The 12,111-nt window shown below is 39.5% G+C and overlaps 1 protein-coding gene across 34 annotated transcripts in view; it reads right to left on the bottom strand.

Moving 5' to 3' along the window:
* The window catches only part of LOC130411842 (protocadherin gamma-C5-like), a 136,676-nt gene that overhangs the window by 15,238 nt on the left and 109,327 nt on the right, over nt 1-12,111 (bottom strand). For 2 of the 34 annotated variants that reach the window (XM_056736762.1, XM_056736774.1), the window contains exon 1: nt 767-3,351. The exons of 28 other annotated variants lie outside the window; for them this stretch is intronic. In XM_056736762.1, the coding sequence (XP_056592740.1) occupies nt 767-3,211 (2,445 nt within the window). In that variant the 5' untranslated portion in view covers nt 3,212-3,351. Of the gene's footprint in view, nt 1-766; nt 3,352-4,256; nt 6,972-8,415; nt 10,640-12,111 lie in introns of those variants that run through there. 4 more of the 34 variants (XM_056736795.1, XM_056736797.1, XM_056736763.1 and 1 more) reach the window with 4 other exon arrangements.

The following is a 12,111-nucleotide window of genomic DNA, read 5'->3' as shown; positions in this document are numbered from 1 at the left end:
AGCTACTTCAATATTAATTTCTTGGTTACCCAAATATTCATTGCGCAGTTTAGATTATTGCATTTTTGCATTTGGCAGAACATTTAATCCAAAGCGATTTCCATTGCATTATACTACACATGTGTTTCTAATTATGTGCAATCCCTGTGAATAAAACCCCATGACGTTGGCGTCGTAAGCGCCATCCTCTAACCACTGAGCTACAGGTTATTAGCATTTTAACATAACAGACGATATTGTGCATTTATATTTTTTTAATTATTTTCCAGCTAATAAACTTTTTTTTTAAATCTAATTCACTTTTTAAAAAGTATTTCATGAGTTTATAATAAATATCGTTGTATAAATAAAATGTCTGTGTCGAAATACGTTTACTGGCGTCATTACCTGTAGTTTGTCATAGTGCGAGAATATTTTCTTGTGTAAGATTTTAGGATTATGTGATTGCTGGCAATGTGGGCGCTGCAGTTACTACTGTGCTTGGAACACAACAGACACAAAACATAGAATCAATGAATGAAATTTGCGTTTTATCTTAACTACTCCACGAGGCTGCATTGCAATAAAGAAAAAACTGATCGGACATTCACGTGCACTTTTGACTTCCATTATGCTTCAGCATGAAAGCAGCAGTTCTGGAGCTGTCCATGGTTCTGAAATGAAACACTGTAGCTATCTTAAATTGAAGAATTATGCACTACTTGTTAAATGATAACGTGCAACCGTCCATTGATGCAGATTTAATTCAAGTTATAATTTGGCTCACCTGTTGGCTTTCGAATGTCCACGCGCTGTCTGGTAATGACGCATCAAGCACGTTTAGCGTGTCTGTGAAGTTTGCAGTGCTGCTAGGTTTAACGAGTGTAAAGTCACTGAATTCTGACATTGGAGAGAGATAGGATCCAAATGACTGACTCTGAGACATCATGTCGCCTCCTAGAACCTCCACATACTTTATGGGCCCGTCAGTGTTGAGCTGGATCTGTAGGTTTCTGTTGGGATTCGTATATCCAGAATTTGATCTCTTTATACAGCAGCTAGAGCTGCCTCTACTGCCTCGTGCGCATTTCACTAGTAAGATGAAACATGTCATAAGACACAACAATGATACCGAAGCTAAAGAGATGATAAGATATAATGTGATTTTTCCTGTTTTCCTGTCGACTTCTGATCTGATTTTACGATGATCTGAAATGGGCTCATGAAACGCGTCCTCTATTAATATATCCACTGTGACTGTGCTAGACTGGATTGGCTCGCCATTATCCTTTATCTCTATTAAGAGTCTTTGAGAGGGGTCATCCTGCTCTAAAACCGAGCGTTTAGTCCTCACTTCTCCCGTATGCAAATTTACAGTGAACAGAGAAGCTTCTGTTGCCTCAGCGAGCCTGTAGAAAAGCCACGCGTTATGGCCCGAGTCTGCGTCCACTGCTGTTACCTTAGTAACCAAATGTCCGACTTTAGTAGAACGCGGCATCCTCTGATGGGAAATAGAGGCCATGGTTGTGGAGGGGTAAATGACAGCTGGGGCATTATCGTTTTGGTCCAGAACAAACACATGGACCGTTGCGTTGCTACTTAGAGACGGAGAGCCATGATCTTCAGCCTGCACTACAACACTGAACAGTTTCACTTTCTCATAATCAAATGAGCTCATGCTGTAAATAGTCCCATTCTCAGAATTAATGTAAAAATATGATGATGCTGGGATCTGATTTGAGCTTAAATCCAGGATCGAGTATGTCACTATAGCGTTCGTATCCTGGTCAACATCAGAAGCAAATACAGAAAACAATGAAGCACCTGCCTGGTTGTTTTCTTTTATATATACGTTATATTCGGATTGTGAGAATAGCGGAGGATTATCGTTTACATCAAGTACTTTCACATTTACATTCGTCACAGAATTTAAAGGAGGTACACCGGAGTCTGTGGCCTGAATTTCTACATTGTATTCAGAATAAACCTCACGGTCTAAAGAAGAGTCAGTAACCAACGAATAATGGTTATCAAAAGATGGTTTTAATTTAAAAGGCGCACCGGAAGAGACAAATAATTCAACTTTTCCATTATTACCCGAGTCCAGGTCATTAACGTTAATCAGAGCTACTACCGTTCCAATTGTTGCATTTTCAGGCACAGGGTTGGGTAAAGATGTTAAGAGAATTTCTGGGGAATTGTCATTCTCATCTATGATATCAATCTGAACATATGACTGCCCCTCTAGCTCTGGATTTCCCCTGTCTTTAGCACAGACTTCAAAATTGTAAGACTTTACGGTCTCGTAATCTAGTTTTCCAATTAATGTTATTTCACCAGTTTCAGCGTTTACACTGAAAGTAGTTCTAACAGGTTCAGGCGTGTGCGCACCGAACAAATATTGGATTTCGCCATTGAAACCTTCATCTAAATCAGTGGCTTTTATTTTGATCACATCTGAACCAAACAATGCGTTTTCCATGACAGATGCTTTGTAAGTAGACATTTCAAATTTTGGTTCGTTGTCGTTTATATCTTGAACAATTATCTGCAACACACATGTACCTGATTTGACTGGACTGCCACCATCCAGTGCAGTTATTACAAGTTTATGTAGAGATTGTTTCTCTCGGTCTAGAGGTTTTTCCACCACAAGTTCTGGTACTTTTCTACCATTTTTTAGAGATTTTACGTTAAGACGAAAAAAATTATTATTGTTCAGTGTGTAGGATTTCAAGCTATTGCTGCCAACGTCTAGGTCCTCGGCACTTTCAAGCGTAAATCGTGCGCCCGGAGCTGAAAATTCAGATATTTTTAATGTGCCATCTTTTGTTTGGAAGTTTGGTGCATTGTCATTTATATCTTGTATCTCTATCTCAACCTTATGCAACTGTAATGGATTCTCAATAACGATCTGCAGCGACATTAGACAACTGGCGCTTTGTCCACAGAGCGTCTCTCTGTCTATTCTTCCATTAACTACCAGTTCACCCTTCCCTAAATCCAAACCGAAATACTGTTCATTTGATTCAGATGCTATCCGTAACTTACGCTCGTTGATATCTGAAATGTCAAAACCGAGATCCTTAGCGATATTCCCAACGACAGATCCTTCCTTTAACTCTTCAGGTATTGTGTAGCGAATCTGAGCACCGATTGTATTCCATAATAGACAGAAATCAAACAGCCAAAGCGCTGCCTCTTTCCATCGTCCGATCCTCCCGTGTTTCATCTTGCTGATGCGCCTGTTATTCCCATAAACCAATTTTTGTATGATGCTCACAGACAAAGCAAGCGTTATTCTTCATTTTCGAATTATTATGTCTGCTTAACGCATCCTCATGCATCCTCTCTTCATTGTACTCCTCTTCTGGCTGGGGGAGGGAGTGGATCCCATGTACATTCTAAACCATGATTGGTAGAGAGCTAAGCTCTCAGTCGTCCAATAGGTGCTTTGCTGCGTCTTAAAGGAAACGAGTCCCTTTTGGGTAAAGCATCTTAAAGATTTAAAGATTTACTGGAAGTAGTTTCCCAGAATCATTTTAGACATATTATTAACCTTAAAAATAATTATGGCAATACACATATATTTATAAGATGCATTGAAGAATAATTCAAGCAAACTGCAATATGCAGTGTTTGATTCTGTAACGTTTGTAGATCTCAATTTGATACTACTACTGCTGCCAATACTACTAATACACGACAATGAATTAATTATTATTAATAAGGCTAATGCAATTTTCTCGAGACATTTTTTTAATTAACATCACAACACCACTGGGCTTAACTTTTACCGACATATAAAATAACAACTTCATAGCAATGGGCATTAGAGCAATAAATTCTACTTATATTTGCAGTTAACTTCACGCCTTAGAGATACACGCTTTTGATCGGACTGCTTCAGAAGTGCAGGAACGCAAGTAAAATACAAAAACACAAACAAGGCACGTTTCAGAAATGTATTTCCCTCCCTTTCCCCTAGGTGGATCCATTCTTAGGTTTCAATTCAAATTGAATATTGCCCGCTTTCCACAATAGGGGTGCTGAAATAAATCCGCTCTTTCTTACGGAAGCCTTTTGGTTCTCTTTCAAACCTCTCCATCTCTCTCTCTCTCTCTCTCTCTCTCTCTCTCTTAAATACACACACACACAAACACACACACACACAAACAAACACACACATGTGTAAAAAACTATACACTTTAAACAGTTAAAATATGTTTTCGACAAAACAAAATAAAACATTATTCAAATACTATTCTGTATCTCACCTGTTGGCTCTCAAACGTCCACGCGCTGTCTGGCAATGATGCATCAAGCACGTTTAGAGTGTCTGTGAAGTTTGCAGTACTGCTAGGCTTAATTAATGTGAAATCACTGAATTCTGACATTGGCGAAAGATATGATCCAAATGATTGACTCTGAGACATCATGTCGCCTCCCAGAACCTCCACATACTTAATGGGTCCGTCACTGTTGAGCTGGATCTGAAGGTTTCTGTTGGGATTCGTATATCCAGAATTTGATCTCTTTATACAACAACTCGAGGCCCCACTACTGCCCCGTGCGCATTTCACAAGTAAGATGAAAAAAGTCATCAGACACAACAAAGACACGGAAGCCAGAGAGATGATCAGATATAATGTTATTTTGCCAGTTTTCTTGTCGGCTTCAGGTCGGATCTTACGAAAGTCTGAAATGGGCTCATGAAACTCGTCCTCTATTAATATATCTACTGTGACTGTGGTGGACTGGATTGGCTCTCCATTATCCTTTATCTCTATCAACAGTCTCTGAGAGGGGTCATCCTGCTCTGAAACAGGACGTTTAGTCCTTACCTCTCCCGTATGTAAATTCACATTGAACAAAGACGCGTCCGTGGCCTCGGCGAGCCTGTAGAAAATCCAGGCGTTGTGACCCGAATCCGCATCCACTGCTGTTACTTTCGTAACAAGATGTCCTGCTTTAGCTGAACGCGGCATTCTTTGATGTGCGACGGACCCTGCTACTGCAGATGGGTAAATGATAGAGGGAACATTGTCGTTTTGGTCCAGAATGAACACATGGACCGTTACGTTGCTACTCAAAGATGGAGAGCCATGATCTTTAGCCTGCACTACAACACTAAACCGTTTAACTGTCTCATAATCAAATGAGCTCGTGCTGTAAATAGTTCCATTCTCAGAGTTAATGTAAAAATACGACGAAGCGGGCATGTGATTTGAATTTAAATCGAGAATTGAGTAACTGAGGAAAGCATTCTTATCTTGGTCGATATCAGACGCAGATATAGAAAATAATGCAGTCCCAGGGGGACTGTTTTCCTTTATGTAAACGATATATGAGGACTGGAAGAAAAATGGTGGGTTGTCATTCACATCAAGGAGTTTAACGATTACAGTTTTTGTTGTTTTTAAGGATGGTACACCAGAATCCGTGGCTACCAATTCTATCTTATATTCTGCAGTGGTTTCACGATCCAAGAGCGAGTCCGTAATCAAAGAATAATGATTATCGAACGCTGGTTTTAGTTTAAAGGGAAGACGTGCGGAGAGGTTTAAATGTACCTGTCCGTTATCACCGGAGTCCAAATCTTTCACGTTAATCAGGGCCACAACGGTACCAACTGTCGCATTCTCGGACACCGGACTTGGTAAAGATGTCAAAATTATTTCTGGGACATTGTCGTTTTCATCAATGATGTGTAGCCTCACTGACGAATGACCCTCCTGTTCTGGACTCCCTTTGTCTTTAGCGCATACATCAAACGTGTATAATTTGGTTACCTCGTAATCTAACTTTCCAATAACTGTAATTTCTCCTGTTTCGGCGTTGATTTTAAAATATTTTTTGATGGATTCTTGTGTTCGTGCTCCAAAAAAGTACTGTATTTCACCGTTAAGACCTTCATCTAAGTCGGTTGCTTTTACACTTAAGATACTTGAATCAAATGCAGTATTTTCCTGCACGGACGCTTTATATAGCGATTTTTCAAATGTTGGCTCATTATCATTAGTATCTTGAACAATTACTTGTATCAAAATAGTTCCTGATTTCACAGGATCCCCACCGTCTATTGCTGTTAAAATGAGCTTGTACACAGATTGTCTCTCTCGATCAAGTGGTTTATCAACAATGAGCTCGGGTACTTTTTTACCATCTTCAAGTGTTTTCACATTTAAACGGAAAACCGCATTATTACTCAAAGTGTATGAATTAAGACTATTTCTACCGACGTCTAAATCTTCTGCACTTTCAAATGGAAAGCGTGCACCCAGACCTACTGATTCAACAATTTTTAAAATGCTATCTTTTGTTTGAAAATTTGGTGCATTGTCATTTATATCTTGTATTTCTATATCAACGCGATGTAGCTGCAATGGGTTCTCTATTACAATTTGTAAAGGCATCAGACAACTGCCGCTTTGTCCACATAGCGCCTCCCTGTCGATTCTTCCATTGACTACTAGATCACCAGTCCTTGTGTCTACGCTAAAATACTGTGTACTAGAATCCGAGGCTATCCGTAACTTACGATTGGCGATGTCTGAAATGTCCAGACCAATGTCCTTTGCGACGTTTCCAACAACAGACCCTTCCTTTAGTTCCTCTGGTATGGTGTATCGAATCTGCGCTTCAGTGTTGTGCCATAATAGAGAGAAACAAAACAGCCAGATTGCTGCCCGTTTCCACATTCGGATGCGTCTCATTTCCACAGTTTTTTTAGCCGTTCCATCAAAGAATGCTTAGCTTAAATCCACAGATAAACGTAGTTTTTCTTCTCATATTAAAATCGTAAATCCAGTCGGATTGTGCGTTCGGATTTGTGGTGATAAGCTTCATAACGTGTGTGTGGCTCTGCACAGCTCTCAAGACATTGTACCGCTGCCTTGCTAGAGGAGGGAGTAGATCCCTTTGTAAATTCTTGAATCTCATTGGAGCTGAGCTCAGTGCCCGGTTGTCCAATGGATGACGGAATCTCTTTTAAAGGCATACATACACCTTTTTCACAGAAAATCTTGTGCTTTCATTTGCCTTTGAACTGTAAACGTGCATTTATATTCGTACAAATACGTTTTGTGTAAGGTTTAAGCCTGAAGAAGTTAAATTCTGTATATAATCTTGAAAAATAAGAAAAAAATAACATTTAGAAGGGTTTTAGAACTCTTATAACATTTACAATTTTTTTTTCTTCATTTAACAGTGGGTGGTAAGATGGTATCGTTGTTGACACCATATCATCAATAGTGGACGGCATTCGTTTGTTTCATTATTTTATATTTACTTTAAGTAAAATTATGATCGGTTACTGTCGCTGTCCATGGTCCTGACATTTACCTTTTTAGCCCCTACACACATTAGTTTAAGGTATTTATTTACATGTCAATTTTTTTTTCAATTTAATTTGTACTTGATGTAATTTGAGGATTTTTTGTCAATTCTAGCGTTTACAAACAATTTACCCATGCCCGAAACAGAAATATTTTTAAATACTTCTTAAAAGCTTCCTTATTATATTTAGTGCTATATAACACCATATCTTGTTTCTTCAGTGGTTCTTCAGGCCTCTTCGGAGGTTCTTTGGGGTGACCAAGGTGCTATATTGCACCGTTTAATCGGTGGTTTTGTTAAGCCCCTCAGTCATCCCAAAGAAGCACTGAAGAACCACAGAAGCACCAAAATGTGGTCCTATAAAAGGTTCCCATTATGAGCAAAGAACTTATTTTAGTGCTATGTAGCACTATTTTATTTTGACAAATAATATTGCTTGGCTCTTCAAAGTAAAATACGCCTTGACATTGAAAATGTAAAAACATTGACTGCAGAAAGAGGAATTTGAAAAACCAAATTACTGTTTTTTATTTAAAATTTTAAATAGAGTAAATTACATGAATGACTGTAATCTTGTAAAATTTATTTTTGTGTCAACTTTTTTTACTTCTTACTTTTCTGTGAATTATATGTACCAGGTTTTTAAATAAATGTAATACTTTGTTGTGGAAAGTTTTTGCATTTATTTATTGCACACAAAAATGTAAGTTAATCCAACTTGTTTTAGAGTAGAATAAGAATCATGTGTTGAGTTTTTTTTTATATTAGGAACTTTTAATTTTATTAGTATTATTATTAATTCATAATACTTGTAAAATATTTATTCATATAGTTATATTCGAGGATTCCCAAACGTTTGACGGAATGTCCCGAACTGAGGCGAAAAGGACAAGATGTTTCAATGGTGCAGGGGAAATACACATTTCATTAACTGCCCTACTGTGTGGCGCTGTCCAGACATGTGGTGCTGAAATCGACCAGTGGGTGTCGACGTTTTCTTTTTTTGTCAAACACTAAAAATATGCACTAATACCAAGTGTTTGCCTAGTCCAATCACCAAATCATACATTGAACAAATACAGAAAGTCAAGCGCTCACCTGTTGGCTTTCGAACGTCCACGCGCTGTCAGGTAATGACGCATCAAGCACGTTTAGCGTGTCTGTAAAATTAGTAGTGCTGCTGGGTTTAACAAGCGTAAAGTCACTGAATTCTGACATAGGTGAGAGATAGGACCCGAATGATTGACTCTGAGACATCATGTCGCCTCCCAGAACCTCCACATACTTAATGGGTCCGTCAGTGTTGAGCTGGATCTGAAGGTTTCTGTTGCTACTTTTATATCCAGAATCTGCGGGTCGAATACAGCAGCTCGAGCTTCCGCCATTGCTGCGTGCGCATTTTATTGCTAAGATGGAACATGTCATCAAAACCATTAGTGATACCGCGGCCAAAGATATGATCAAGTATAACGTGATTTTACCATTCTTCGTATTGGTTTCAGTGTTTTTCTCACGAAAGTCTTTTATAGTTTCAGGAAATGCGTCCTCTATAATTATATCCACTGTGACAGTTGTTGATTTCACCGGGTCTCCGTTGTCCTTTATCTCAATCACAAGCCTCTGAGAGGATTCATCCTGTTCTAAAACAGAACGTTTAGTCCGCACCTCTCCCGTTTGTAAATTCACATTAAACAGAGATGCGTCCGTTGCTTCAGCGAGCCTGTAAAATAGCCAGGCGTTGTGGCCCGAGTCAGCGTCCACTGCTGTTATCTTGGTAACGAGATGTCCCGTTTTAGCAGAACGGGGCATCCTCTGGTGGGAGACTGACCCTGTGACTGCCGAGGGGTAAATGACAGCAGGGATATTGTCGTTCTGATCCAGAATAAACACACGGACAGTGGCGTTGCTGTGGAGAGGCGGGGAGCCATTGTCTTTGGCGTGCACGACAATTTCAAACACCTTCATTTTTTCGTAGTCAAAAGTGTGCATGCTAAATATGCTTCCATTTTCTGAGTTTATGTATACATAAGAAGAGACTGGTACGTCTCGAGCTTTATTGTCAAGAACTGAATAGACAATTTTGGCATTTTCTCCAGTGTCTAAATCTGACGCCGTCACCGATGCTAGAATTGATCCTGGGGCGTTGTTTTCTTTCATGTAAACGGAATACATGGGTTCAGAAAAAACTGGAGGATTATCATTGACATCTAGTATATTAACTGTAATATGTTTGCTAGATACAAGTGGAGGTGTTCCAGAGTCTGACGCTACAAGCTCGATGTGATACAAAGGATACTTTTCTCGATCCAACTGGGCATCAGTGACTAGTGCATAATGGTTTGAAAACGTAGGCTTTAATTTAAACGGAGTACCGGGCGATATGGCAAGGGTTACGTTTCCATTTAGCCCTGAATCCAAATCTTTAACATTTATTAACGCTATCATGTCCCCAGCTGGCGCATCTTCTCGCACAGGTTTGGGTGATGAAGCAATAGTAATCTCAGGTGCATTATCGTTGATGTCTATAACAGCCACCTGGATTCTACAATGCCCTTCCATTACTGGCGCTCCTTTGTCTCTGGCGCGTATGTCAAATTTGTACGTAGTGCTGAATTCATAGTCAAGACTTCTTAATATAGTTAACTCGCCGGTATTGGAATCCATGGAAAAAGTATGTTTAATTGGTTCGGGTGTGAGAGATCCAAACGCATACTGAATTTCACTGTTTACTCCATCATCTACGTCGATTGCTTTAACTATCTGAATAATCGTTCCTGGAGCAGAGTTCTCTGTTACTTTAATTTCGTATAAATCCTGTTCAAATGTAGGCGCATTATCATTCGCATCCAACAATTTTACAGTTATTTGGGTTGTCCCAGTTCTTGCTGGATCACCTCCATCAATACCAGTTAAGATTAAATTATGTATTGACTGTTTCTCTCTATCAACCGCTTTTTGCAAAACAATTTCTGGGACTTTAGTTCCGTCTTTGTCATTTTTTACATTTAGGACAAAGAAATCGTTTTTATTTAAAGAATACGTGCGCAGAGAGTTTGATCCAACATCTGGGTCTTGTGCCGGCTCCAAACGAAATCTAGCCCCAGTAAGTGTGGACTCTGATACATCAAGAATATGTGTATCTGAAAGGAAACTTGGGGAGTTGTCATTTATATCCTGGACGTCAACTTCAACACGGTAAAACTGTAGTGGATCTTCGATTATGAGTTGTAGTGGTAACACACAACTCATGCTTTGTCCGCACAACGTCTCCCTGTCTATAATTTCATTCACAAGTAGCTCACCATTCCGCAAATTCAGACTGTAATACTGCTTACCGGACTCAGATGCTATCCGTAATTTACGGTTAGATATCTCAGATACATCCAATCCAAGATCTTTAGCTACATTTCCAACAATAGATCCTTCCTTCAGCTCCTCCGGTATAGTATAACGAAGCTGCGCCTTTGTATTGCTCCAAAGCACAGCGAAACAGACCAACGCTTGCCAGAAAAGAATTTTCCTTTGTATGTGAGTCCTCATTTCCACGCACGATAAATTGTTGTTGAGCACTGTGTCCTAATATACATTTTACGTGCGTAATCGATGACAAAAATAATTTACTATTTTAAAATCCATAAAACACGAAATTTGTTTTAGACTGTAATACGTCTGCAAGTGAACTGCATTTTGTCTCTAGCCTGTTCATTATGATCTTCAGCATTCTGTCTGGGGGAGGGAGTCGATCTCTTTGTGCACGTCAGCCCTGCTATTGGTGGAGCGCTCTCCAATCATGACAAGAAACTGTTTTAAAGGCATAGTTCCACACAAAACGTCCAGCAGAATATATGTAGATAAAATCACCTTTTAAAAAATGTGACGCAAGAACGAAAAACAGTTATCTTTTTTAAGATAGGAAATAATACTATAAAAAAATAATCTTTTAAAAATAAATAGCCTATAATATAGATAGGATAAAAAGAGCTGATAACTCGGAGTTACCGAAATACTTACAATGTGTTCACCCGTTATGAATGTGTACAAAAATAACACGCTCACCTGTTGGCTTTCGAATATCCACGCGCTGTCTGGTAATGACGCATCAAGCACGTTTAGCGTGTCTGTAAAGTTTGTAGTGCTGCTGGTTTTGACCAGGGTTAAATCGCTGAATTCTGACATTGGAGAGAGATATGATCCAAATGACTGACTCTGAGACATCATGTCGCCTCCCAGAACTTCTACATACTTAATGGGTCCGTCAGTGTTAAGCTGGATCTGAAGGTTTCTTTGGGAATTCTTGTATCCAGAATCAGTCCGCAAGAAACAGCAATGTGAACTGCCCAGACTGTTTCTAACGCATTTCACAATTAATGTTAACAGCGTCAACAGGGATAAAACGGACACCGTGCCCAAAGAGATGATCAAATATAAAGTGATTTTACCACTTTTCTTGTTGCTCTCTGTAGTTTGCATACGGGAATCCGAGATGGGCTCATGAATGCCTTCCTCTATTAGTATATCCACCGTCACTGTGGTCGACTGAATTGGCTCTCCATTATCCTTTACTTCAATTACCAGTCTCTGAGAGGAGTCATCCTGCTCTAAAACAGAGCGCTTAGTTCGCACCTCTCCCGTGTGTAAATTTACATTAAACAGAGAAGCATCCGTGACCTCCACGAGCCTGTAGAAAAGCCAAGCGTTATGGCCCGAGTCAGCGTCCACTGCGGTTACCTTAGTGACCAAATGTCCAACTTTAGAAGAACGAGGCATCCTCTGATGAGAGACAGATCCCATTGT

Source organism: Triplophysa dalaica, chromosome 22, assembly GCF_015846415.1.
Source record: "Triplophysa dalaica isolate WHDGS20190420 chromosome 22, ASM1584641v1, whole genome shotgun sequence".
Classification (NCBI taxonomy): domain Eukaryota; kingdom Metazoa; phylum Chordata; class Actinopteri; order Cypriniformes; family Nemacheilidae; genus Triplophysa; species Triplophysa dalaica.
This window is presented reverse-complemented; position numbering and strand designations above follow the sequence as displayed.